Source organism: Nyctibius grandis, chromosome 6 (genome assembly GCF_013368605.1).
Source record: "Nyctibius grandis isolate bNycGra1 chromosome 6, bNycGra1.pri, whole genome shotgun sequence".
NCBI classification, from domain to species: Eukaryota; Metazoa; Chordata; class Aves; order Nyctibiiformes; family Nyctibiidae; genus Nyctibius; species Nyctibius grandis.
In genome coordinates this window covers 6,831,802-6,857,967 of record NC_090663.1, presented here as the reverse complement: position 1 = coordinate 6,857,967, position 26,166 = coordinate 6,831,802, and the positions used below count along the sequence as shown (strand labels likewise).

Genomic DNA, 26,166 nt, shown 5'->3' with positions numbered 1-26,166 from the left:
GTCACAGTAGCACAAAGTAAAGGACATGAGCCACCAGGCAGAGCTTGTCTTGCTTCGTGGACCTCAACTAGGTCTATAGAAGCTCCCTTTGCTCACCCCATGCGGCGCTGATGGCTGCTAGGTTGACATGCCACAGGAGGAGGAGGAGGGTTAGGAACCAACATCCCTTTCTCCGCAGTGAATTCAAGCATCTCACAGCTTACATCCCACTGATTCTCAATACGACTTAATGTCTAACGGGTTTAGGTGACTTCAAAATAGAAGCCAGGTGCCTAAATAACACAGATACTTTTAAAACATGACAGAGGACCTCCTGAGGTCTCTTCTGTCCTGAATTTTCCCACAATCCTGTGAAATGCAGCTTATTCCCAGCTGTGCCACAGCTCTGTGACCTTAGGCAAGTCCCTGCACCTCTCCATCCCTCCCTCCCACCCTGCCTGCCCGCTCTGCGCTGGGGCTGCTCCCCCCGGCGTGGCTGGGCTAAGGGGGGTTAAGGGGTTTTGGGGTGCCAGCAGAAGGCAGCCCACGGCTGGCAGCAATGACCCACGCGTCCGGGCTCCCTCGTTAGCCCTGGGAAAAACAGGGCAGCCCTTTGCCGTGGAGTAATTCTTCCAAGCGGGTCCGAAGTCGGTAGCAGAAGACCAACCGGAGGCTTCAGGGAGCCGTGAAAGGCGAAGTGGCGACGGGAGGGATCGCTGCGAGGGGTCCGAGCTTCCCCGGCTGCCCCCGCTCCCCATCCAGCCGGGGTGCCCGCAGTGCTCCCGGGCGCATTTAGGAAGGCATCGTGAAGTCAGGCACCCCCCACCTCGTAGCTGAGGATCTTGATGAGGGAAACGAGTGATAGGAGGGGAGAAGCGGGATGAAGGGGGGGTGTGGGGGGGTGTGTGGAAATCAAAGCAAATCACGGATTTCCCTGAGGAGGCAAAGGGGAGGCGGGGGTGAGGGGGAAAAGCGGACACGGTGGGTCGCGGCGAGTCTCCGGGGGGCAGGGTTTCTCTTCCATCGCATGGAAGAGCGAGATTAAAGAAGAAAGTGGGAGTGGGGTGGGAGGGAAGGGAAGGGAAAGGGGGGGGGGGGGGGGGGGGGGGGATGAACAAAGGAGATTGGCAGCACAGCTGTTTTGGGAAGAAAAAAAAAAAAAAAAGTCCAGCCTTCCTGTTTCTTTAAAGCCGCTCATCTGCGCGGCGGGCCGGCTGCCGGCGGTGGGAGGCAGCTGCGGGGAGCCGCGGCCGCACGGACAGACGGCCGGAGGGAGCCGGCCCGCCGGGGCTCCGCTGCCCGCCGCGGCCGAGCGGGCGCAGATGGGCGGCAGCGGCAACGGGGCGGCGGCGGCAGCAGCAGCAGCAGCAGCAGCGGGAGCGGAGCGGCGGAGCGGGCGGTGCTGAGCGCACCCGCGCAGCGCGCCGCGCCATGCGGAGCACGCCGCTGGCGGAGGGCGAGCCCTGGCCGCGCCTCTGCGCCGCCGAGCTCGGGGGGCTGCGGCGGCTGCGGCGCAAGCAGGGCTGCAAAAGTTTCCGCGTGGAGCTCAAAGTGCTGAGCGGGAGGCGGACGGGGCTCCGCGGCCCCCCGCCGCCACCCCCCGCCGCCCCGCCGCCCGCCTGGGAGCCGCGCACCGCCGCGCTCGGCGCCGCCGCCTTCCCCGCCGCGCCGCCGCCGCCGCCCCCCGCCGCCCGCCCGCAGCCGCCGCCGCCCGCCGCCTCCCCGCGCCCGCGGCCGGGCGAGGCGTCCGGCGTCTCGCCGGAGATCAAAGCCCTGCAGCAGACGCGGCGGCTGTTGGCCAACGCCCGGGAGAGGACCCGCGTCCACACCATCAGCGCCGCCTTCGAGGCGCTGCGGAAGCAGGTACCTGCCGCCGGCCCGGGCACCGCCGCGCCGCCCGGCCCCCGCTCCTGCCTCCGCGCCGGCAGCCCGGGGGTCCGCGGGGAGCGGTGGGGGGGGGGGGGGGGGGTGGCGCCAGGCATCGCTTTGCAAATTCCTCCCTACCCCCCCTGCGCTGCTCTCCCTTTTTGGGGCGCCCGAGGGGTGCTGATGGGTGCGCGGGGGAGGATAAAGGCAGGAGCCCGGAGCGGGCGCCTGACAGAAGGGGAAGTCGGTTCAAAATACCTGGAAGTACCAACCCTAGAGCTATGCTGACACTCAAATAAATAAGGGCTTTTAATTTGCTTGCAGTTAGAAACTTTTGGACTTCCCCCCCCCCCCCCCCCCCCCCCCCCCCCGCACCCCGAGAGAGAATAGCATGGAGGGGAAAAAAATTAAATAAAACCGAGAAAGCCTTCTGAGTGAAAACAGAGGGTGGAGGGAGGCATTTGGCCAAGCTGTGAGCTGGGGTGATGCTCCTGTACCGAAAGCACGTGTACTTGCTAACTTTCTTGCTGGGGTGGGCTGCCCCAAAGGGATCACTGGGAATTTGGGCAGCAACATGGTCCCATTGACTTTCGTGTGGGGTGCCTGACCCCTCAGGGTCCTTGGGGTTCCTCCAGCCACCTCTGAAACTTTTTGTGTGCCCTATGTCTGCCAGCGACAGCTGAGTTAAGTTGTGGTCCCCTGCCAGTTACTTTCCCATGATTTTTACTGCTTGAAGTGTGTACGGCTCCAGGCTTTCTTGTTGAGAGGTCTTGAAAACCCTCATGGTTGTCTGTGAAGGGTAACAGACGTGTTCTCACTGGCAGGGTGGAGCTTCTGGAAGGTAAATGAAATTTTGGACAAAATCCCTCCATCACCTCCCCAGCATGTGGAAGGTGAGGAGAGATTCAGAGAAGCCGCAAGGTTCTTGTATCTTCCCCACAAGGATAAATCAGTGCCGTGGCCCCTATATTCAGCCCTATACTTCTGTGTGTAGGCACGCCGTAACAGCTCACTGACAGACAGAGATGTGCTGTCCCACTGTGCAAGCCCAGCTGTCCTGCCTTTTCTGCCTTCCCAGTAGATGCTGACAGGACTACTCCAGGTGTGTAGGAAGGAGGAGATGCACAGGGCTCGGAGGGCTGCGAGCTGCAAATGAGTGATCCTGAGAGATGCTGAGCATCGCCTCTTCCAGGATGGTCCCTCCAGCCCGGTGGGAGCAGCACGCTCTGCTTGCAGGGTGGGCTCACACACCCAGGCTTTTGGCTACCATCTTTCAGACATGACTTATCCAAGCCATTCCCCAGGTGTGGTTGCTTTAGGACTCAGTCCTGTTTCGTGCTTAGAGGAGCTCTGGTTGTTCCCATCTCCTGCGCGATGCCTGCAGCCCTTCTCAATGACCCCTGTGTGGTGGGTAGCTGCACCCCAGGAGTTCATCCTTCCCCGTCGCCTACTTCTGCAGACAGACTTCCAGTCCCGACCTCGGTAGAAGCGCAGGCTGGGACCGGGGCTGTATGTCAGGAGACCGTTGCTGATGAACATCTAAATCACTGCGTGGCGGTGGGATCTGCCAGCTTCTGTGACAATCATGGTCATCCGGTGGGTGCTGAATGCTGTCCCTCTGATGCTGAGAGGACACCCCTTGTAGGTGCAAGCTCCAGGCTTGATATATTTTGTTTCTATAGGCTGCTTCCATATCTTGGTTGTTTGGCGACTGTGTGTAACGTGCTTGCAAGTGTCAGTCTAATTCTCTGTGGACAGACATCTACACCACCAAAACCGCAAGGGGAAGTAGCACTGATTTCCCAAATCACTGGCAATCTTGTTCCAGGCTGAGCCTCAAGCAAAAGGCAGGCAAGCAACAAATGAGAGCTGTGCTCTTTTGGGAAATAGGCAACTCTTGAAAAGCCTCAGATTCCTGGCCTTGGCCTTGTCTCCATAAATCATTTCAGCCCTGGACTCAGCTGGGAGCCCAAAGAGCCTGGAGAACAAGTTGCTGTCCTCTCTTCCCATGAAAGCCGGTCTCTAGGGTCAGCACGGGAGCATACTAGTGCTGTATTCGCTCTGCAGCGAGAAAGGAATCGTTCTCCGGGTAATATTTGCCGCGAGGTTTTCCTAGCAATTTGCTGAGGGGTGGGCTGGCTGTCCCGACCATCATTGGATGACATTTGGATTCATTTCTTGTTGGGCTGCCAACGGCGTGCTTGGTGCCGTGCGTGACATCAGGTGACAGTCAGCTTTCGTTGCACATACGCGCGGCGCTGGCTTGTCACTCAAACCGTTCGCACCGGTGCCGGCGGAGGGGTTTTTGAGGAGCAGTTCGGTTTAGAAGGGAGGACGTTGCTTTCCGTCACGTCTCGGTCAGCGGGGCCGGGAAGCGGGAGTACGGAGAGATGTGTCTGTAGAGGTTACCGCGGCAGGGAGGCTGGCTCTCGCCTCGGGTAAGCGCCGTGTTTTCACATCCCCGAGCACGCAAAGGGCCTTCAGCGCAGGGTGCCGTCAGCCGCAGACCTCAGCTTACTCCTTGTTCCTCAGTTAGTCCTCCGTCCCCTCCTTGTCATCACGTATCAGGCTCTTCAGCAGCTGAGAGGCTTTTCCTGAGGCACTGAAACCGATACGTCCCTCAGACAGGCGGGCGAGGAGCACAGGAGAGTGCGGCGCTTGCATGCAGCTGGCCCCGGCCCCGTGCTGCTTTGGGAAGGGGTTGGATGCTGGATGCTGGAAGCAGGAGCCCCGCTCAGCCACCGATACTCAGCACCCACGCAGGTGTCATCCCCTTCCCCACCCCATTTGGATGCACAGGCTGGAGATACCCATCCTTGCTGGTGTGCATGAGAGAAAACCCCAGCGCTTGCAAGATCGGGCCCACCACGGCCATGCCATAGGGAGCACGTCCATGCCTGGTGAGGAGGAGGAGGAGGAAGGGGGAAGGGGAAGCCATGCCTCTCTGCAGGATGCCCACCCCATCTCGGCAGCCCACCCGAGGGCGAGCGACTGGCACGCAGCGTGCCGGGCTGACAGCGGCGTCCCTGCGCTCCGCAGCTGTGTACATATGGCACACATGTTTCGGCTTGTGTCGGCTAGCTCTCCATCTGGCAGGAAGGGATGGGTTGTTTGTTTTTTTTTTCCCCAGTTCTTGGTGGAGGAAGAGCCGACCACAGTCGTGTCACACAAGGAGAGGCTAATCCAGCCATGTCCCTGAACACTTAGCTGTCCCCAGGGCCAGCCAAGGCCCCCTCAGAGGTGGGAGGTAGATGGGCAGCTGCCGACTCAGGGAAGCTACCTGCTGGTGGGAGAGCTGAATCATTGCCGTTGTGCTCACCCCTTGGTGTCATGGCCACCAGGAATGAGGATCTCTCTCCCTCTCTCTGTACCGAGCTGCTGCCTTCACTGTAGGGCCATAACACTGAAGTTGGACTCAAGACTAGATGCTCCTGAGATAAAGCTCCTTACCCCGGTCTTGGCACTTGTATCTTCAGCTGCTCAGTCTGGAAGACATTTCCCCCCGCCTCAATCCCCCAGGCATCATTTGTCCAAGTGATCCTTCCACTGCCAGTAGACTCCTAAGGCTAACAGCGTAGTTCCCCATGGAAAACACTCACCTGCTCTAAAGCACTTTGAGATGGTGAAGATACTTCTGCTGTACTTTGCTCTCCCTCTGCTGCTGCCTTTCTGGGTGTCCCTCCTGGGTGCTGCTCCTGTCCCCATGGCTGGGCAGCTCCTGCCTGGAGCACTGGTCTTCTGGCAGGTGCTGGTCGGTGGGTTCTTGCACTGTCCCAGCTGCTCCAGGACGCCCCATATAAGTAACATGACAGGTTGTCACTTCCATCCTTTTTCTCTCCCTCTGACTGCTGTTGTGGGTGCTCAATGAACCCAAACATCTATGGTGCAGAAAGAGACACAGCACTGAGTTCACAAGAACCCGAGGTCATCTCCTCCTCCGTCTGAAGTGGTGGATGTTCCAGTTCATGAAGCAGTGCAACCATTCGGAGGAGACAAGGTGCAACACCACCACTGCCCATCTTCAGAGCAACTGCTATCCAGGCCAGGCCATGGTTGCTAGCAATGCTCACTCCTTTTTTTTTGTCTGCAAATTCCTTTTGGCAGCAAGAATCCCTTACTCCAGCACATCCCAAGTGTGAAACTGAACCATCTTAACGTTTATTACAGCATGGACTTAGCTACCAGGTTTGCTCCTGGAGGCCTTGGCCAGGAGGAGATATTGCTCTCCACTGTTAGGCTGCAGTGGAGACCCAAGCAAACCATCTTCTACCAGTATATTGCACTCGCAGGAGCTGCGATAGAGCTCCTCAGCTGTGCTGACAGACCCTAAGGTGGCAGCAAACTCTCCCTCGATGGACGGAGACAACCACAACAGCCTTTCCTGATCTGGAGCCTGCCTGGGCTTGCACATCTGGTTTCTCTCTGGAGCACTGCTGTCCAGCTCCTCCTCGAGAAAGCAACGCATCAAGCCACAGCAAGCTAGAGTCTGTGCTGGGAGCGAATGTGTCCACAGACATTTATTTTCCCTTGAAGTATATTGGCGTTTTTCTAAATCTTTTCACCACTGCATTACCAGGGTGCTCTCTGCCTTAGCAGCTGACAGCCTCGCTCTCCACACTCATGTGGGTTCTGGAGATATTTTAGGCTTTTATAGGGCTTTTTAGCTGCTGGAGTGGAGGTTTTTTCCCCCCACCAGCATCCTTTTACTTTTTGCTGCCGGCATACACGTGGCTGCTGTGGCTTGTTGTTAAATCAGTGCAGAAAAGACCCCGCTCCCTCCCATCAGGAGCGTGGTGGGACATCAGGAGTGGCAGCCTCAAGGCCTCAAGGAGGAGGTTGCGTTGCTGTGGGGTGGCATGGGGGCACGCTGTCTGCAGGGGTTTGAAGGGACGAGCCAGGCACTAAATGCAGGCAGGACCTGCGGCTTGAGCGGTGCCTCAGCCACAAGCCAATGGAGGCTGCGACTATTCTGGGGATGCGTCATTACGTGCTCGCCCTCATTGTGTGTCATCCCAAAGGCGGCTGTGGTTTGTCACCTCTGCAGGCAGGACACTGTATGCGACCAATGTCGCTGGCGTGTCCTTACTGCATGGTGGGGAGGCTGAGAGCTTTCCAGCATCACCTGCTGACATCTCCCAGCCCTGTTCCCAGTGATTCATCCCCCCGTGATCCCACCAGCAGGAAACCCTGAGATGCCTTAAAACCCACCTCCTGAACACAAACCGCCCGTTGAGTTCCCTGGGGCTGACAGCTGGGCAGGAAGGTTTGGCCTGGCTGCATGGTGGCCATTGGAGAGATGCTGTTGGGCTTTGGGAGAGACGGAGCATCCTCCACACATTGCTCCCAACATGTGGTGCCACCACTGTACGTCATCATCGAACAGCACAGCGTTAACCAGAGCATCTCAGTGGTTGCAGCCAGTCCGGAGTGACGCTTACGGTTATCTAGAGCCCGGCTGGGGCAGAGCGGGACGGCACTGTGGTTTAACAAATAAAGAAGATGACAACATACTGGCCTGAAGGAATGCAAGGGAAGAGAAAATAAAGGGAGAAACCAGGCAAAAGGACAAAAATCCTGAAAACAATGACTGTGTGTCACCAAGAACGGGGCTTGTTTGCTCCCTCGGCTGCTGTCTAACTGATTTCATCCTCTGCTACAAATCCCTCTCCTGTCAGGAGGTATTTGCTCTGCCTCCTGCAACCACCCCCAGTTAACCTCTGTGTTTTCTTACGGCTCCCGCTGAAATCAGAGGAAAGAGGCTGCTTTTCTCCGTCGGGCTTTGAATCCAGCCTCTGCTCCCTGCCTTAATCCGCTCTCAAATTCCTCTCTGGGCTGCGATCCCCGTGGTGGGGAGGTGGGACACGTTGTGGTACCTTGCAGCAGAGCCCCCGGGCTCTTTGTTCCCGACCTGCATCTCCTTCGATCCATGCCATGTGTGTTTACAAAGTGATATATCCCACCCTGGTCCCAGTTTGCACTGACCTTGTGCCAAGCAGGGATGCAGGGTTGCGAGCAGAGCCACGCGTGTGCTGCGGGAGGGTTGTGCTCCTTACAGCTGGGCTTGGGGCAGCTTCTGGGTCTAAGCAGCGATAGCGAGGGGGTGGAAAACCCCGTGGTGTCCAGCAGTGACTAATGAATCACCAGGGCCAGGCTGGGGCTGGTGTAATGCCATTAGTTCTGGTGGAGCTTGTTCTCCTATTCCTCAGGTGAACTGGACCCATTGGACCTCAGAGGTGGAGATGACCACTACTAAAATGTCACTCAAAAAAGTCTTTCCACACTATAGTGCTTGAGGCTAGCCCCTTCTAGAGGAAGTTTTCTGTGGCCAATGGCCCTGGGATTTCTCCTGTGATACCCCAGTAGTCCTCTGTGTAGTTACTATTTTGGGAGTTGATTCAAAGAGCCTGCAATAAGGTGAGAGCTTTGCTGCAGCCCAACAATGTGATATTTTTCATGCATGATAGTGAGAGTGTGTGTTGCATGCCCTGAGGATGTGCAGGAGGCTTTGAGGGTGTAAAACGTCCAGGGATAGTGCAGGAGGACTGTCCAAAATGGAGCAGAGCCAGGCCTGGGGCAGCACTAACCAGACTGCCGTTTGGAAGAGCTCCCCGGGGTGAACTCACCCAGCACCACACCTAGGTTTTGTTTGGAGGAAGCCAATTCATTCGCTCCAAGGAGTGAACTCATGTTTCTGCAATGTGAGCCATGGAGGAGCCAGGAGCTGGGAGGGAACCGGGAACTGGGAACTGGGTTATGTGACAGTGTGGACCCACCCGAGAGGCGAAGGCGCCTCGGTCGGCACTGGTGCTCCCGCCTGAGCGATGCTGCTTTTGTTCTTGTTGTCATTTTTAAGCTAGGTTTGGTCCCTGGCTGGATGCTTCGCTGCCTGTGGCGAGGCGGGGATGAGGCTTTCTTTCAAGCTGCTGTGATTGCTTTGCTAGCACAGGGCCACCCGTTCCCCACTGCTGCAGTCTGGTGGCAGAGAAACAAAAGCCTCCTACACCCATGGTGTGAAATAGTTGCCCATCACTGGCCGGAATAGAGCTCTGTGGAGCATCTGACACTGTGACGCCCACAGATGGTCGAGGGAGGGGATTCTGCCCCTCTGCTTCGCTCTCGTGAGACCCCACCTGCGGTGCTGCATCCAGCTCTGGAGTCCTCAGCACAGGAAAGACATGGACCTTTTGGAGCGGGTCCAGAGGAGGGCCATGAAAATGACCAGAGGGCTGGAGCACCTCTCCTGTGGAGACAGGCTGAGAGAGTTGGAGTTGTTCAGCCTGGAGAAGAGAAGGCTCCCTGTTGCTATAGGACAAGGGGTGATGGTTTTAAACTAAAAGAGGGTAAATTCAGACTAGATATAAGGAAGAAGTTTTCTACGATGAGGGTGGTGACACACTGGCACAGGTTGCCCAGAGGGGTGGTAGATGTCCCATCCCTGGAAACATTAAAGGTCAGGCTGAACGGGGCTCTGAGCAACCTGATCTGGTTGAAGATGTCCCTGCTCACTGCAGGGGGGTTGGAGTAGATGACCATTAAAAGTCCCTTCCAACCCAAACTACTCTATGATTCGATGGAGCCCTTCTCCAAAAGCACTTCCCTGAGAGCCTTGCCATTTATCCGCGAAGCAGGATCTGGCCTTTCTGGGTTCAAACCCATGCCGTGCTGCCCCAAAGGTCCAGTTCAGTGTAGTGAGCACCAGTGGGATGGAGCAGCCATCAGCGGAAGCTGGCTGCTGCTGTGCTGTGGGCAGGAGGAGGAGTATTTGGGGACCAGGGCCATGCATCAGGCTCTGCTGCTGCACGTGGGAGTAGTCTTGCAGGCAGCAAAGCTGCCTGTCTGGTAGCTGCAAGTTGCTTGGTGGCTCTGAACCACACACTGTCTCCTTCCATGGTGCCGTTACTACAATCACCAGATCCACTCACTGATAACCAACTGCACTGAAGGGGTCTGGCAGGACTGTGAAAGGATGTCCTAGCAATGCTTTCAGGCTTTTCCATCATACAGCTGTATAAATCATCATCATTGTCCCACCTGGGATGTTAGGAGGACTCAGGGCATGTAGCTGTCAAGAGCAAGGTAGGGAGGCCAAGTCCCTTGCTGGTGAATCTGAACACACAAACTAGCCCATCAGCCGGCGGGTCCCCCAAGAAGTAGGAGGACCCATATATGTTCACCTCTACCCTGGAACTGGGTGGAAAGAAAAAGGCTGGCTCTAAACCCTTCCCAAACACGCTCCACAATGTAACACATCTTGAAAACAGGCGATGATCTTCTGGACAAGGCCTTCGGCTTGTTAAGGCTGTTACTCATAGAATCACAGAATGGTTTGGGTTGGAAGGGCCCTTAAAGACCATCTAGTTCCAACGCCCCTGCCATGGGCAGGGGCACCTTCCACTAGACCAGGTTTCTCAAAGCCCCATCCAACCTGGCCTTTAACACTGCCAGGGAGGGGGCAGCCACAACTTGTCTCCTCCTCCTCCTCCCAGTAGCTCTGCAGACACCAGCCCTGGAGACACTTCTGGATGGTGAGAGAGAGAGGTTTCCCCTGTGCTCAGGACCGACGAGCAAGGAACACCAGCAGCCCTGCTGCTGCAACCTGCCGCCTTTCCCCCGAGGTGCCCGAACCCTGGGAAACGTCTGGCTCACCGTGGGGTGGAAGGAGGGATGTATGAAAGCCAGAACTATTAAGCACTGGACATTTATGTGAACCTTCTGGAAATATTTTTGGCAGGAGGCACAGCACAAACAATGAGACCGTGCAGTTGCACCGTGTGTTCGGACGCAGGGAAGAGGCAGCCAAATGCTCTGCCGGGGGGAGCCCTGATGTGTTTTAACTCCCAGGATAAAAATAAACCAGATGAATTAGCAGGCAGGTAAATTCAGCAGCTTATTATGGCATGTTGTGGAGGAGCTAGCTGTCAGGAGGGCTTAGCTTACTCTGCATCACAAACACGGACATTTCTCTGCCTTGGAGCCACCCCATCTTCCCTGCTCTACCCAGGGGGCACAATTCTGCCCTGCGTGACCTTCATGTGGAGGGGATCTGTGCAAGTCTGTGCTGCTGAGTCCCGTTCCTAGGACGGTAACAGAGAGGTCCAGACCCCCAGCACCTGACACCCTTCTTTCTTCCAGCATAAAAGCAGAGTGGACTTGGCTTTACAGACGTTATCTGTACAGGTCCAGAGGGTATTTATAGAAATTGTGTCTTATTGATAAGGACAGAGCTACCCGGCCAGAAGCTTAGTGGTGTGAACTGGCTTAATGCTTCTAAAGTCCATGGGATGCTCCTGGTTGTTCCCCACAGACCCTTCATGGTGAACATACCCTGCACCCTCATATGGCAGGGATGGTGATGGCACCCTTTCACCCATCTTTTTCTCTAGTTGTTCCCCAACCTCATCTCGCAGTCTCCTCTCCTGTGCCCTGGGTGAGAATCAACTCCAAGACCGTGTCTTTGGTGGATGACAGTGGCCTTTTGGGGAGCTGCAGCAGAGCCCTGCCTTCCTCGAGAGGGCTGGCTGTGGGCTGAGCACTGGTCTGGTCAAGTGTGCGGCAGATCCCATGGACTTTCAAGGGACCATCTTTGGTCATCCAAGCGCACTGCCTTTGAATCACAACATCAAGGATGGAAAAGACCTGTTAGGTCACATCCCGTCCTATCTTCCTGCCAAAGAAGGGCTCTTCTGCACAGGAATATGTGTCAAGAGTGTTCAGCTTGCATTGCTTCAGCCCCTGCCAGCCTGGAGATCACTGATAAGACCCATGAGACCCTGCAGAGCCCCTCACAGACACAACCAACATCTTCTGGCTGAAGCTCTGGTTCCTACTAGTGCCAGCCCACTGCCATGCTGATCTTCCAAAGCCAAGGATGGTGCCGGTATCCTTTCCTTTGGATAGCTGCATTCCTTCGGATCGGTGTGAAATTTCAGTTGCAGTTCCTTCCTAATTCCTTTTAATCATTGCAAATACTGCAGGCAAGATGGTGAGCTGTGCTTCCGCTCGGCAGAAGTCAGTGAGGTCAGATAAGGGAAATATTTTCATTAACTGCACAGGAACTTGAGCTCTCCCCTGGTTCTCCCTGGCTCTGAATGGACTTACTCAGCTCCCGTCTTCGCAGCTTTCCCACCAAAGCACTGATGTCTCTTCGGCTCAGGGCGTATTGAGCAAGAAGGTGGCAGAAGGAAAGGGCTTGGTGCTCACCAGGAGTGTGACAGATGCCTGCTCACATTGCCTCCTGCCGAAAATCTGTGTAGCTCAGACCCCATGGGAGGGTTACACCTGTGTGGCCACACAGGCATCAGGCATTTTTCCCATTTCTAAGATGCTCGCTCTGTTTTGGGTTGGATTTTGAAGACTTCTTGGCATCCAGGTGTGTCATGGACACCCTTCACTCCAGCTTGTGCAAATATGTCCCCTGTTCCCTGCTGTCTTTATGTTAAAGAAGGGATAAAACCAAAGTTCGCTTTCTTCCTCCCCACCCTGCCACTGCTTGGGGAAGCTTTGGATCTGGATCTGAACTAAGTGGCTCATTCCTCTCTCAATTTCCCATGTTTAATTCAAAAGGAAACATTAAAATGGCAGGAGCTGAGCCAAGACAGGGAGGGTTCCTGCAAAATAGTTATTCGAACACTGTTACCATGGCAAAAACTCTTATCTCCTCATGTTAGTGCCCCGCACCCATCACGATGGTATCTGAGCTCAAGGTGAACCTCTTCCCATGGACATATGGGGCAGCTCCAGTTTGGACTCTGCTGCAGCGTGTGGGAAGAGTGTTGTGTAATCCCAGTTGAGGGTTTTGTCAACTGTGTTAGCACTGAGGTCTTTCTTGGAATTTGTAGCAAACATGTGCTACAAAACAGTTGGGGTTTTATTTTGTTTCTTCTTTCTTTTTTTTTTTAAATAAAAACAAAACACAAAAGAAACAGAGCAAAACAGATGAGGGGAAAAAGACATTAGCCTGCCTTCTTGTGTTGTAACTGGACAGCGTCTGTGCATCAGCCTCAAGGATTTCATGGTCTATTTTCCTTCCACTCGATTTAACTTCCTTCTTGCTCTAATTCTGAAATTATTCCCACATTTCACTGAATCCTTCCATTTGAGTTTCCATCTTGCTTTGGTCTTTCACACTGCTGTTTGATCTGGGATCTCCACTGTTCTTGTTACATCGGCGTCGGAAGAAACTTGGGTGTTTCTGCTGCCCGAAGCTCTTGCTTTCAAAATAACTCTCAGCTTATTGCATCTGGGGGCCAGGTATTGCAGTCTGAGGGCAAGTGCGGTTGGTGGGCGCATAATGCTGGGAAAGAAGTGAAGGCAAGGATTTAGAGAGAGATTTTGTCGGGCAAAAAGAGGCCCTTTGTGCCACCAGACTCCAGTCATTTCCAGCTACCCCTGTGATTCACTCCGCAGCGATGGGGACAACACTCACCCTTGCCTTTTCCCTGACTGCCAGCTTTGCAAAGAGGGTCTTACAGGGTGCATCTCACATCCCGTGGGACACCTAGTGCTGCTTTCAGCAGGAGGGGTGTGGAAGTGGCTGTGTCCCTTTTGGTGTTGGTAACCCTCAGGTTACCAGCAGAGAAGTTTCTGCGCTGTGCAACTGCCACCTGAGGTCAATGCCACAGTGACACTGGGTATTCCCAGAGAATAAATAGATTCCCCGTGATGTCCCTGCTCATTGCAGGGGGGGTTGGACTAGATGACCTTTAAAGGTCCCTTCCAACCCAAACTATTCTATGATTCTATGATTCCTTGCCTCCTCAGGGGTATCAGTAGCTGATGGTGTGTATATAAAAAGACCCTTTGAAGCTTGTTGGCTTGCTTCTGGAGAGATTGGATACCGCTGGGCACCTCAGCTTTATCATACAAGCCAAATGGCCCATAGGGTCAACAGCATTAAAACCTACGTGCTCATGGATAAGGGTGATCCAACCGATTGTAGCCGGTTTGGATTTCCACCAGTATTACGGCAGCGCTCCTCCCTAGGAGCCTTTGAAGAGACTGAGCAGCATGGATAGGAGTGTGGATTAGAGATCGGTGGACAGACAGGGAATGGTGGATAGGGAAAAAGGGCAGGTTCCTGTGGGGAGGGATGTCACGAGTGGACATACCAGGGTCTGACTCTGAGCTTAGCTCTGCTTCAAGTAGGGAGTTGAGTTGGAGACCTCAAAGGCCCCACTGCCTGAAATTGTGACTGTGTGAGCTGTGCTGCTGTGTGTGTTTTTAAATGACCTGGAAAGGTGGACGAGCAGTGCGATAGGAAGTTTGCTGGCAGTAGTCCAGCAAAAGGTATTGATATTTGCTAAAGGTACCAAAGATAAGAATAATTACAGAGGGACCTTAGGACTGAATGACTAGGTGATAATATGGCAGATGAAATAAATACAATATAGATAGGTGAAGTGATGCATATGGGGAAAACAATACCGGATTCCACATATGAAATGATAGACCCTGAGCTAATCATTATGTCAGAGAAGAGAGACCTCAGGGTTTCTGTAGATGGTTCAATGGAAGTCTCGGGTGAGTGCCTGGTAGTGGTCACAAATCAAATCAGGAGTTATGAGAAAAGGAATATTAAACAAAACAGAGGACATAGGCATCTGTTAGATAAATGCACAGAGCACCCACAATATGAATACCGTGCATTGTTCTGGTCTTCTCAGCTCCAAAAGGACTATGAAAGGTTCAGGGAAGAGCAGCAAGGGTCATCAAAGGTATGGGATGGCTTCCACACAACTGTCTGCTAAGGAGGTTTGATCTTTTTCTTCTGGAAAAGAGGCTGAAGAGATGATGGAGGACTAAAAATGTGTCACAAAGGAGGTGAATAAAAATCTGTTATCTTCTCTTCTAGTACAGGAACTGGGGGACCTCAAGTGAAGACAGTAGGAGCCAAGTTCAAAACAAGCAAAAGGAGGGCAGTGTTATATAGACTGGGAAGAAAACTTTGCAAAAGAATTTTGTGGGTGCTCAAAATTGACAGGGGTTCAGCTTACCAGACCAAATTCATGGACAAAAAACATCTATCATGGGTTGGTAAATATGAGGAAGGCACATCTATCTGAGGTCATAGAGCTGATGTTAGTTGGAGCCTGGCAGAATACTTGGGGAAATCCTATATATCCCCGAGCTGTTCTGCTCCTCCCTTGGCATTTGCATATGGCCACTGTGGGGTTCATGAAGGGGGTGAACCCATCTTACCTGTATAAAGTCAGGGACATCACTCCAGGGGTGAGCCTGGCTTTGTCTCTGTGGAGAAAGGAGAAGCTGAGGCATGAGCGTGGCAAGAAGCGTTAAAAAATCTCCAACCCTAAGCAGAGTGTGACACCCTAGAGGGATGAGGAGGATGGAGATGGGTGCGGAGGCAGATGGTAGAGGGACATTGAGGCATTCCAGTGATTGATGTAGTATGAAAACTTAGATTGATGGGCGGTCAGACAACCTGAGTGGCTAGGATGGATTTCAGATAAACGCCCGGCTCCAGTTTCCCGTAGGCGATGGACTCTTGTGCATTAAAGGCTGAATGACCTTTAGCAATTTTGCAAACTAGCAAACGGGTCCCCAAGCCTATTGAACTCGGAGGAAGATCTCTCTTTAAGCTGGACATGCCGAAGTTGTGTGCCTAAAATTGAGCGTACATGTAGTATTTTGGTGGATCGCGATCGAAAAGCAATCAAACCTTCTGCAGCAGGAAACGTACGCTGTTCAGTTATTCAGACACATACTGTTCAGTTTGAATTGTTTGAATGTTTCACGTTACACTAGAAATCTTCAAGGGTAAAGAAATAAATTGCATAAGATACGGCCAGGGCCCTGAACCAGGCTCTGGTTTGGTCTCTTCTGGGAGGTGAGGTACTGTGATGGGGTGTTTCAGCAGGTAGGAAATACTGCCTCCGGGTCCTGCTCCTACAACAGCATCGTGTTTTTGCACGGGCTGGAAGTCATGATCGATGCGGTTTGAGGGCAGAAATCACCGGGTTGTGATATATTTGCTCGTACCCCACTTATTGCCTTACTCTGCAAGACCTGTGATGGCATTGGAGCTACTTGCAAGGAGTAAGTTACTCAAGACAAGTAACTGGGTGGCATGGGGGTTGCAGGTTTCTGAGGCAAACAGGGCCTCCGAGAAGCGAACTGAAGAGCGGGCAGGCGTCCCAGGCCGTATCCTGCCATCGCGTTTTAAGCAGAACTGCCCCGCTGAAATCAAGAGGCTTCGTGCTGCTTTCATCCCCACGGAGATCAGCGGGGGAGTTCTTCTTAAAAAATCTGTTGGGACCGCATGGCCTTTTATCGCCAGAGTTCCTATTTATGTTAAAAACTGCTAAGAAAATAACCTACAGTTGTTTTGTCATGCTTCAAGCAAGATATTTTGTTTATTTGGCCTAATTTTTAATTTTATTTTTTTTTCCCTGTTACCCTTTCTAGGTTCCCTGCTATTCTTATGGTCAAAAGTTGTCCAAACTGGCCATCTTGAGAATAGCCTGTAACTATATCCTTTCCCTGGCCAGACTAGCAGACCTGGATTACAGCGCTGACCACAGTAACATGAGCTTCTCTGAATGCGTGGAGCAGTGCACTAGGACCTTACAAGCAGAAGGAAGATCTAAAAAAAGGAAGGTATGTTACAGCCTCCCCCCTCCTTGCCCCCCAAATAACGGTAAAAGTTACAAAAGGGGAAAAAAATTGAAAAAAAAAAAATCCGAAGCAGTTTCCTTCCTTTCTCAACCTCTTGAAATTATCCTGATTTTTTTATCCCTTGCCTTTCCCTCTCGCTTTTTCTCCTCCATCTGTCTGATCTTGTAATAACCACATTCCTCTCTAATCAAAAGCTTTTCTCTCCTCCCCGTCCTCCACGCCGGGCTCTTCCTCTCATTAGTCGCCCATCGTGTGTTTTTAACACGAGCGTGATCCTATTAAGAGTCATCTTGGAGCTGTTATTTGTTAAACCAAACCAACCTCGAGTCGCCTTTTGGAGCCCGTAAAACACGATCGCCCGCCCGTGTTTTCTGTTTTGTTTAATCTAACACTTATCTCCGAGAAAAAAATCACCCGACAACAAAAAAAAGAAGTAGCTAACGCAGACGTCGTATGTATAAACACATTAGTAAGATGTATAACCCGAAGGACATGTGGGTATCTTGAGGAAACAACGTTAAATCTAATTACGCCTTGCATTCCTTTAGGTTACTTAACACTGAACCAATTAGGTGAAATCATCGTCAAGCGGCGGGAGGAGGAAGCAGAGCCTTCTGCCAGTTTTCCTCTCCGAGAGTGACATGGGTGAATTAAAGGAGTGATTGATGTCTTTGTTCGGGCTTTTATGACAAAAAGAGTTTTGTAAACTTGAATTGAACTTCCCCCCTGCTTTCTGGGCTCGCTTGTCAGGCGGGATAATAAATCAGCAGGATTTTAATGGATGAATGGGCAGCTAAGCCGGGGAGCAGGCTCCTTCCCCGGTGTCGTTAAGATCTACCTCTGATTCGGGCAGGTTTCCTCACTTTTCCTCCTCTTTAGCCCAACAAATCATCCTGCAGCAATCCAGTTTATAAATAAACACAATAGCACACTCCCTGTCACTTCCTCTCGCTGTCACGGGCTGTATTTATGCCCCCGGAGCAGCAGTGCCAGGCGGAGACATGGCACCGCTTGCCCATGGCTGACAGCACTGGCTGAAACTGGGAGGTGTGGGGGGAGCTCCTGGGCACGGCCCAAAATTGGGGGTTTATTGTGGAGTCCATAGTGCCACAGGCGGTGGTGTCCCAGGGACACTGATGTGATGCCATCAACCCTAGGGCAAGGTAAGAGTTGGGTCTTGGGTCCCCTCCCCAAGTTGAGGTGGAGGAGAAGGGGATGAGCATCCTTTTTGAGGCTTCAGCAGATTGCTAGTTAGGTCTTGGGTCCCCTCCCCAAGTCAAGATGGGGGGAAGAGGATGAGCATCCTTTTGGGGGCTTCAGCAGATCACTAGTTAGGTCTTGAGTCCCCTCCCCAAGTTGTGATGGAGGAGAAGAAGAGGATGAGCATCCTTTTTGAGGCTTCAGCAGATTTCTGGGCTGGTGTTCAGGCTTTGGGTGCCCGATGGGCTGAGACACATTGTCTTGACTTATGTAAACCAACGCAAGCTTAAAGTCAGAAAACGGGAAGCCAGATTTCAAACGGCTCCAAATCCCAGGGTGTTCACATCTGAGGGTTAGGGCTGGGCCCCTCCTTAATTAAAAAAATAAATTAAGAATTAAAAGCCTTCCATTTATGGCGTTTGTTCTCTAAAGTTCGCTCTGGAGCAGACGTGTGGAGAAAAGCCCCAAGTCCATCGAGAGCACGTGGCATCAGCACATCCCACCTCCCAACAGGCCACCGCTGATCCACAGAAACAGCATCACTGGGAGAAAATCTGCCTTTTCTCCATGTTCTTGAAGGACACCCACCCTAGCCCTTCTCCAGAGGCCCTCTCCAAAAGAAAGCTGGGCTTTGTACCTGAGGCAAGGTCTTGGTCCCTGTTCTGCTTTGTTTGTCATTCTGGGAAGTGCCTTGCAAATGCATTTCTGCTCTTTGAGAAAGTCCAAGTTTAGGGGGCTGAGAGCCTGTGGATTCCCCTGGCTGATGGGTATTGTTTTATTTCCAGCAGTATTTACTCAGGTGATGGCAAGAGCATGTTCAGCTGATGATAAAGCCAAAACCAGTAGGTACCACTAAGTAACACCAGTAATTCCCAATAGATAGGAATGAGGATGCAAAGCCTGGGTTGGGAAGACTCATCTTGGTATCTCACTTTCTTCTTGAGCCAAGCAAATCAATGGCATTGTCAGCACGAGGGAGGGAAATGCCGTAGTCAGAGAGAAATTAATACATCTGGGATGGCTGTGCAGGGAAGATCTGAGCTCTGGATGTCAGGTGGTGCGAAGGGAAGTCTCTCCTGGGGGGTCTAACGCGGGCGGCTGGATGAGGATACAATGGCTTGGCCCAAAATCACCGCGCCCTCATTAATTTTGAAATCGGCACGTTTTTCTAAGCTGTGTGTGTTTTTAATCAGGTCTCTGAAACCACCGCTCGCTGAGCAGTTCCTCTGAATTATCGGCTTTGGGGTGGTTGTTATATTTTTGTTGTTGTTTTTTGGGTTTCCTTTTTTATTCCCTCTTAAAAAAATCACAGCAAGCCCAAGCACAGACCTCCGCTCCTTGAGCTCTGCCGTTGGGTCCACAGCACACTTATCTCCTGTCATCTCCATTTTATTGTGTCTCTGCCTCTATCGCTCGTTCTCTCAGCTCTCCGGTTGCGATGTGCTGTGGCACCGTGAGCTTTTCACACAAAAAAAGTAGCTGGTTGGAGTTTGTTTTGGCAGGCAGGGGCTCCAGATGTTGCATTTACTGGGTTGTGCGTCGCCTTTTGCTTTGTTTTTGAGGGCAAATTATCTGCTGTCCCTAATGTTAGGTTGTTGTGCAGATTTTGCTGTTGCAATAGGAAATTTAATGGGTGTTTTTTCCCCCCACTTCCCATTTTGTTAATTAAAAAGGTTGGCTTTAGCCTTTTAAACTTGACTAGGAAAAAAAAAATCCCCTTTCCAGTCCTAACTACAGTTACACAGTGACTTTACTTGTTGCAATTGAGACTTGACTGAGGATGTTTGGTGATGGGAGATCTCATTTATAAGTGGCAAAGGGGGTAATTGAAGGGCTTCAAATGCCTTTTCCTTTCAAAACAAACAAAAAAAGCTCCATGGGCGGGTGGTGAATTCTGATGATAGTCTTCATTTTTTAAAGCTGCCTTTTGCTCAGTTATGCAAGTGATCTGGACTAAGCCTTGCCCTTCACCATACATGCAGGAGTCACACTGCATCGGAGATTTGGGTTGTGACACCCTCAGCAGAGCCCTGAGTCCTGCTGGGGCCACACCGATGTCCTGGGAAGAGGGGGGGACCTGCCCTTGGCTCCAGCCAGGAGCATCCTCTGGCAGCGCTGAGGATGCGACAGTGAAGGGATGTGGCTAAGAAAGGGGAGTCCAAGTTTCCTCATCCCTGGTGTACCCCATTTCTGCACAGGACAGGATCCTGAGTGGCCAGAGGTTGTCTGAAGGCCTTGCATGGTTTTGTAGGGTTTTGGGTCCAGCCTGCTATTTGCACAGTCTCTTTTTACAGCTTTTCCCCCCAGGGCCAGATTCTGGTGCCCTGCGGGATGGTGGTGTTATGGCTCAGGGTAGGGTTGGGGCTTTAGAGGTAGTGGGGTGCATGGCCGGGTGCTCTCCCTGGAGATCGGTGCTTTTGTGGGTGCAGGGCTGTGCACCACAGCCCCCAGCCCCACAGGATCCAGCCCCCAGGCCTACGGGGTAGACCTTGCCTCCCCACAAGGCAGCACAACCACAGCCCTTCAGTCTGCACAGAGCAGGATCTGACCGCTTACAAATACCTTGTACAACACACCCAGCACTGAACAGACAACACCGAGCGCTAAAAAAAAACCCAAAAACCCAAACCCCCCATCGCAAGGTTCATTTTCTTTTCTTTCCCCTCCCCTCTTTGCTTTTGATTAGTCCTCGTGCTAGGCAGCAACATCGCCGCGGCCATGGGAGCTAAGGCAGAGCAGGGAGGGATGGGTAAGGGATTTTATTTTCTATTTTTTTTTGCTTCATCCTCCCCCCCTCGTCCTGGCTTTTCTGGCAGTCGCAGACTCCAGATGTTCGGAGCGCGAGCTGGGAAGTCCTGCTGGCGCCACTTGGGGCAGAGGGCAGGGGAAAGGCACGCGAGCTGGAACCCGGAGTACTCAGTCACTGCAGGACTTGGCGCATTCCCCAGCTCGCTGTTGGCACATTCCCCGGCTCTCTCCTGGCCATCTGTTCCAAAAAAACACTTTCAGAACCTCATCATCACTCAGGATACAACACTGCGAGCAGCTGTTAGCGAGGCAGAAGGGGGAAAAAAAAAACACACACACATTTTTAAAAAAAAAAAAAACCACCAAACCATGCGAAAGGTCTCTTTGTGAGAGAGGAAACTGGGTTATGAATAACAGGCGAGCAGTTGGAGCTCAATAAAAGTTTTCGGCTGGAATTTAGTTTCTTGTTTTTGTGCCTGTGTGTGGATGCGCACAGACACAAGGAATTAAAAATTAAAAATGTGCTCGCTCTCTCTATATATACACATATTTTCCCCCCAATAATTAAATGATATAGAAGCATATATAGAATGAAAAGCCACTCTATTTGTTGCAGTCTGCGGCACTAAAACGGCTCACATTGTGTATGTAATTATTGCATTATATAAAATAGTTATTGTGGTGTTCTGCCATGCCTTGATGCCGCCTCATTGCTACTTTGCTAAAAGCAGAGCTCCCGCTGTAGGTAACACTTATTCCCATTGACAAATTCGAAGGAGGGAGTTCTGCGGGCGTATTTACTCGCAGGAGCAAACAAGTTAAGTTTTTATATTATAAAAGAGAAATGGTAGTGGCAGGCTTGATGTGTATGGCACTGAAACTGTTCGCTTGGAGCATATTTTTTCTATAACACTGTATCATGATTTGTGATTTATTTAGACAGAGCCCCGAGATAAAGCCGCAGCTCCCACCCCCTGGTTTGCACAGATGATCCTGGCTGCCGGGGCTTGCTGTTATTGATCATCTGATATTGATTATTATAACACATCCAGAGCCAGCACAGTAAAAATCTTGATGATCTGCATGGCATTTCTTCCTCACGGCTTCCCGTCCTGTGTGGGGAAGGGGGGGGTCTGATAATGAGGTTCGACCTCCCTTTCCCTGCAGTTTGACTTAGCAGAGGTTCCTCTTTAAAAATAGCTTCATTTCCCTGCTAGGACTTGCAGGCGAGAGCGGGCAGCCAGCCAGTCTGCTTCCCCACGGCCGCCAGCTCCGCGGGACCCGGGGAGGAGCTGGACCACAGGAGAGCAGCGACCTGCTCCAAGTGTCTGTCTGCTGCGGGACAGCGGGACGGCAGCATCCCCGGAGCTGGGGAACCTGGACCCACCTGGCCATGAGTTATCCCTGCCCTGTGCTAGCTGACGGATTACACACCCGGGGAACAGACCTGCTTAAAAATTAAGCGGCGAGGGGGTAGTGAGGCTGCGTAAGCGCCGTGGTGGATTGGTGTGCTTATCGCTTGCCTTTGATACGTCCCTGCAACCCAAAACAGCAATCGCAAGTGGGGCATGGGTGTGAGGCTAAGGGCTCATGGCAAGTTCATCAGCAAGTTCACCCAGTGCCAGGCAGGGAGGCGGCAGCTGTGTGCATCCCCAAGGGCACTGCATGCCCTGCGTTGGCCCATCACGGGGATTGAGCATCAGTACCCCAAGGAGCAGGGCGAAAGGCTTTTCCTTGCAGAAGGGATGTGATGTGGGACCCCACTGCTGCATGACAGCACCCCAAAACCCCCTTTGCTTTAAGGGGTGTTGGAGCAGCCACATTGCAGCATGCAAAGGCTGGGGCTGAGGATTCGCTCCCATGGTGGGAGCAGGGTCCCAGCACAGGCTCCGTTCCCTTTGTAGCGAGGGTATTTTCAAGAGTAGGGTAAAATCCGCCCCACAGATATCAGGTAACTACAGCAGAAGGAAAATGTGAGTAGAAGAGACAGGAGAAGCCCTGGAACAAAGGCTGACTCAATTCCAGAAGTGCTTTGATTTATAGAGATTGAAATGCTCTGGGATGCTGCAAACTCACCAAGGTCATTGGGCCAGTTGTCAGATTCAAGAGCCATGGGAGTTCTGATACTATTAGTTTAAAGCAGACCTTGGTTAATAAATCTGTCTTCAGAGCTCCTGACTGGAGTGGAAAAGGGTGGAGGGGGAAAGAAAGGAGCCTGTTCCCACCTAACATAACCCATGGCCAGCGCTGGGCAGCGCCTGGGGACCGACAGAGCGGTGCCGACGAGGTCTGCTGAGCTCCTCCATCGCATTGCAGAGGGATCTCTCCATTCCCCTTTCCAAGTTCCCTGACCTCGAAGGTGCGGCATGATTGCCCTTACCTGCCCTTGACTGGTTTGTACATATTCCCTCTTACCCCCCCCATGGCTGATCTTACCCAGTTGCAAAGACTTCAGAGCAGAGACCTGCTGCTGAGGCTCCTCTTTCTGAAACCATCCTGCTTCCCAAAACCCACCAATGCTTTTTATCAGCATCGAGCACCCTGAGCTAAAGGGGAAGGTCTCTCTGAATAAAAGCAGGAGGTGGTAACTGCAATCTCGGGTCCTATTTGTTCAGCACTTTAAAGAGCACCGGAGGCACAAGAGAGGGGACCGGGAGCCCTGTGACTCTGGTGGCTTTGGCTTAGGACATGAGGCTGCCATTGCTGGGTAGTTTGTTCCTGCAGTGGAAAAGGTTTTGCTTGCTGAGATTGCTGTTCCAGATGGGAACAGGGGGGATTTGTCTCTCTACTGTCTTTTAATATTAATGAGAGCAGTCATTGCTTGCCTACTTCTTCGTCTTTTTACATTTGCTTTCCATGTGGGATAAATTAAACAACCGACTTTTCTATTACAGGTTATTAATACATATTATTTATTGTTGGAAAATAATTTTAGGGGGTTCCCAACAGAAACGTTTGCGATACACAAGGCCGTTTGTCATTCTCCCACCTAAACCTCATTTACTCAAAATCCCAAATCCCAATTGAATTAGGGCAATAGTTTCTAAGTTCTCCTGCTCCGAGCAGCACTAGGTAGTGTCTTACAGTCAGCAGAGACACCTTGTTATTGATGATAATTGCAATAACGAGCTCTGTTTTCGGATTTTGCATGGGCCAGATGTGAAGAGTTCATTATTGCATATGTAGGAGAGGAAGCAATGCAGGCTGGGACCGACGGAGTGACATTTATTTGGGAACTTTGTTATCGCTGGGATGCAGCCAGCCCATGGCTCCATCCTCCAGCAGAGCTGCATGGTCAAACGCCTCCTCCACCATATCCAGATGTGCTGACCCCAACTCCAGGAGTCTGGGGTCCAGCAAAGACCAGCATTTCTTGCATGGAGGATGACCTGGCCCCTTTCAGTGAAATACTCTTTATCGAGGGAAATCCTGATGGTCCTGGGGCAATCCTGTGCTTCCCAGGGTCTGCACTTTGCAGGAGGGGGTGGCAAGGTGGATTTTGGGTTCCCCCTGCCCCCTAGCCTGATGCGGATGCTCAGCTGTGATGGTTTATCTCACAAGCAGCTGCCCAAATGATAGTAATAAAATAAATAAACCAAAATAAAATAAAACAAAACAAAATAAATAAAATAAAATAAAATAAAACATCAGTATCTTAGTAATATTTTATGCCTTAATGTTACAATATCCAGTAATGGAAAAGGAGAGGCAGTACAGAAACAATGCGGATTGAGGAAAAAATGTTTTTCAGGCCAAGCTTTAAGGAGTTTGACCTTTTTAAGACTGTCAGAAAGACGGCTTATCTGTCCAGGGAATTGATGACCACGTCCAAAGGACCTTCAGAGGCCGTACTGCACCCTGAAGGGCTCCTAAATCCACTGGCAAAAAGCAAGAAACGGTGGTTGGACCCGGCTAATGGGATCTCATTTCCAAGCTTCTAATTCCTAAGTTACTTAAAGGAGGATTTAGGAGCCCACGTGATGAAGGCAGTTTGGACAAGGGAGATGTGATCTCATGAAAGAGCAGGCCCTGAGGATTTTACTGTGTTCTGAACTACGCTAACGATTGTTTGTGGGATATTCTCGGGGCTTATTTTAATGTTAAAGGGGATTTGGATGAGGTTTTCCCTGTCTGAAGCTGCTGCACTTTGGAGTTGTGCGTTTTCCAATGGAAGCAGTAAACCTGGCCATGATAGTGCGTGGCCAAATGCAGTTACCCAAGGACATCTGCCACGGCTGTGACTCGCAGGGGGATGCGCAGGCACAAGGGACGGGTTGCAGTCCTGCAGGCTGAGAAGCCGTGCGTGCAGGAAAGTAAATGCGATCACTAAAATACAGAAATAAACCCCATCTCCTGCACAAATCCAGCTTGTCCCAGCTCCTTTGCTTTCCCTCTGTAATTCTGAGGTCGGCTTCTGAAACTGAAAATAGACCCAAAGAGCTGCAGGTCTTGTCAAAAGCAGGCATTTGCCATCATTTCTAGGTTTTTTTTTTTTTGTGGCAGGAGCTGGAGCCAGCACCTAATTACCTTGTTGTATTTGCTCCCCAAACCTTCCTCGTCCCCTCTGCTCTTTGTGGGCTCTGGCCACCGTTGTGGCACCTACGGGTGGTTGCTCTGCAAGCCCAACTCTTAACAGGTCCCATGGCCAACTCTCCCCAAGGACACCCCAGCGTGTTTCAACGATGGTTGGTTGTGCAAGGAGCTGCCGGGACACCACGTGTTCACTGTTCTGATGGTGCATCTTTCTCTTTCCAGGAGTAATAACCAGGAAGCGAGGATTCAGAAGAGCTTCCAGACAGAGTTACATCTGTTCTTGGCAAAGGTTGCACGATCCAGATGAAGACTGCAAGAAGCTTTTTTGCAGAAACCCCTTTTCGAGATGACTATTGGCCAAGAAACTTTCTTAATCTCTGGAACAGAAAGGGAAAAGGAAAAAAAAAAAGGACAGGGATGCTTCTTATTGTTGTTAAGCCAGCCACCTTTTAGTACGTGCAATTTATTTAGCACTTTTCCCTTTGCTTAACTGGGAAATGTTACCCTCTCAGCTCACGTGTACAGTAATTTGTTGTTGTTGTTGCTGTTGTGCCAAAGATTTGATGGAACTTCTACACTGTGTCTTATTTTTGCCTTAACGTTAAATCTTTGAGCCAAAGAAAAGTCAGAGGTGCCATTCAGGTGGTGGTGAGCAGGCCAGCCAGCTGTCGGTGACGAACCCCAATTTCTGAATCCTTCTGAGAGTTGCCTCTTATTTCTCCTTCCCGCACTTCTCTGCCCACAGCCCTGGAGCCAGCGTTCAGTGTGGGCAAGAGCTGGGACAACACCAAATCACGCTTCGGCTTCTTTCTTTGGGCTACTCCATAGTTCTGCCTTTTGGGCAGTTTCCTGACGTTCCTGCCTGTGCCACACATCCACAGGGTAGGAATACTGACACGAGGTGAGAGCTGAAACAGGAGCTATGATATTTTTTTTTTAAATAAATAAATAAAATTAAATAAGCAAAAGCTAAGTGCCATGTAAAGCAAAAAAGAAAAAAAAAAGGAAATCAAAAGAAAGTTCAGGTGGGCAGAATGAAATGCAGCAAAACGATTCAGCGGGTGTTTCAGGTTTGTGAAGGCGTTTTTTTCCATGGGGTTTTTCAAGTGGTCAGAAACTCGTGTAATGCAAAAGCATTTGAATCCTATACTGTACCTTTCACTTCAAATTGAAGTAAAATAGAAGAAAAGATTGAGAAACATTTGCTTG

At 51.7% G+C, this 26,166-nt stretch overlaps 1 protein-coding gene across 1 annotated transcript; it reads left to right on the top strand.

Moving 5' to 3' along the window:
• Positions 1–1,140: 1,140 nt before the first annotated feature.
• Positions 1,141–25,530, top strand: ATOH8 (atonal bHLH transcription factor 8). Its single transcript, XM_068403743.1, has 3 exons — positions 1,141–1,842; positions 16,267–16,458; positions 25,180–25,530. Exons 1-3 carry the CDS (start codon positions 1,411–1,413, stop codon positions 25,183–25,185), a joined length of 630 nt encoding a protein of 209 aa, XP_068259844.1. The 5' UTR covers positions 1,141–1,410; the 3' UTR covers positions 25,186–25,530.
• Positions 25,531–26,166: the final 636 nt, after the last annotated feature.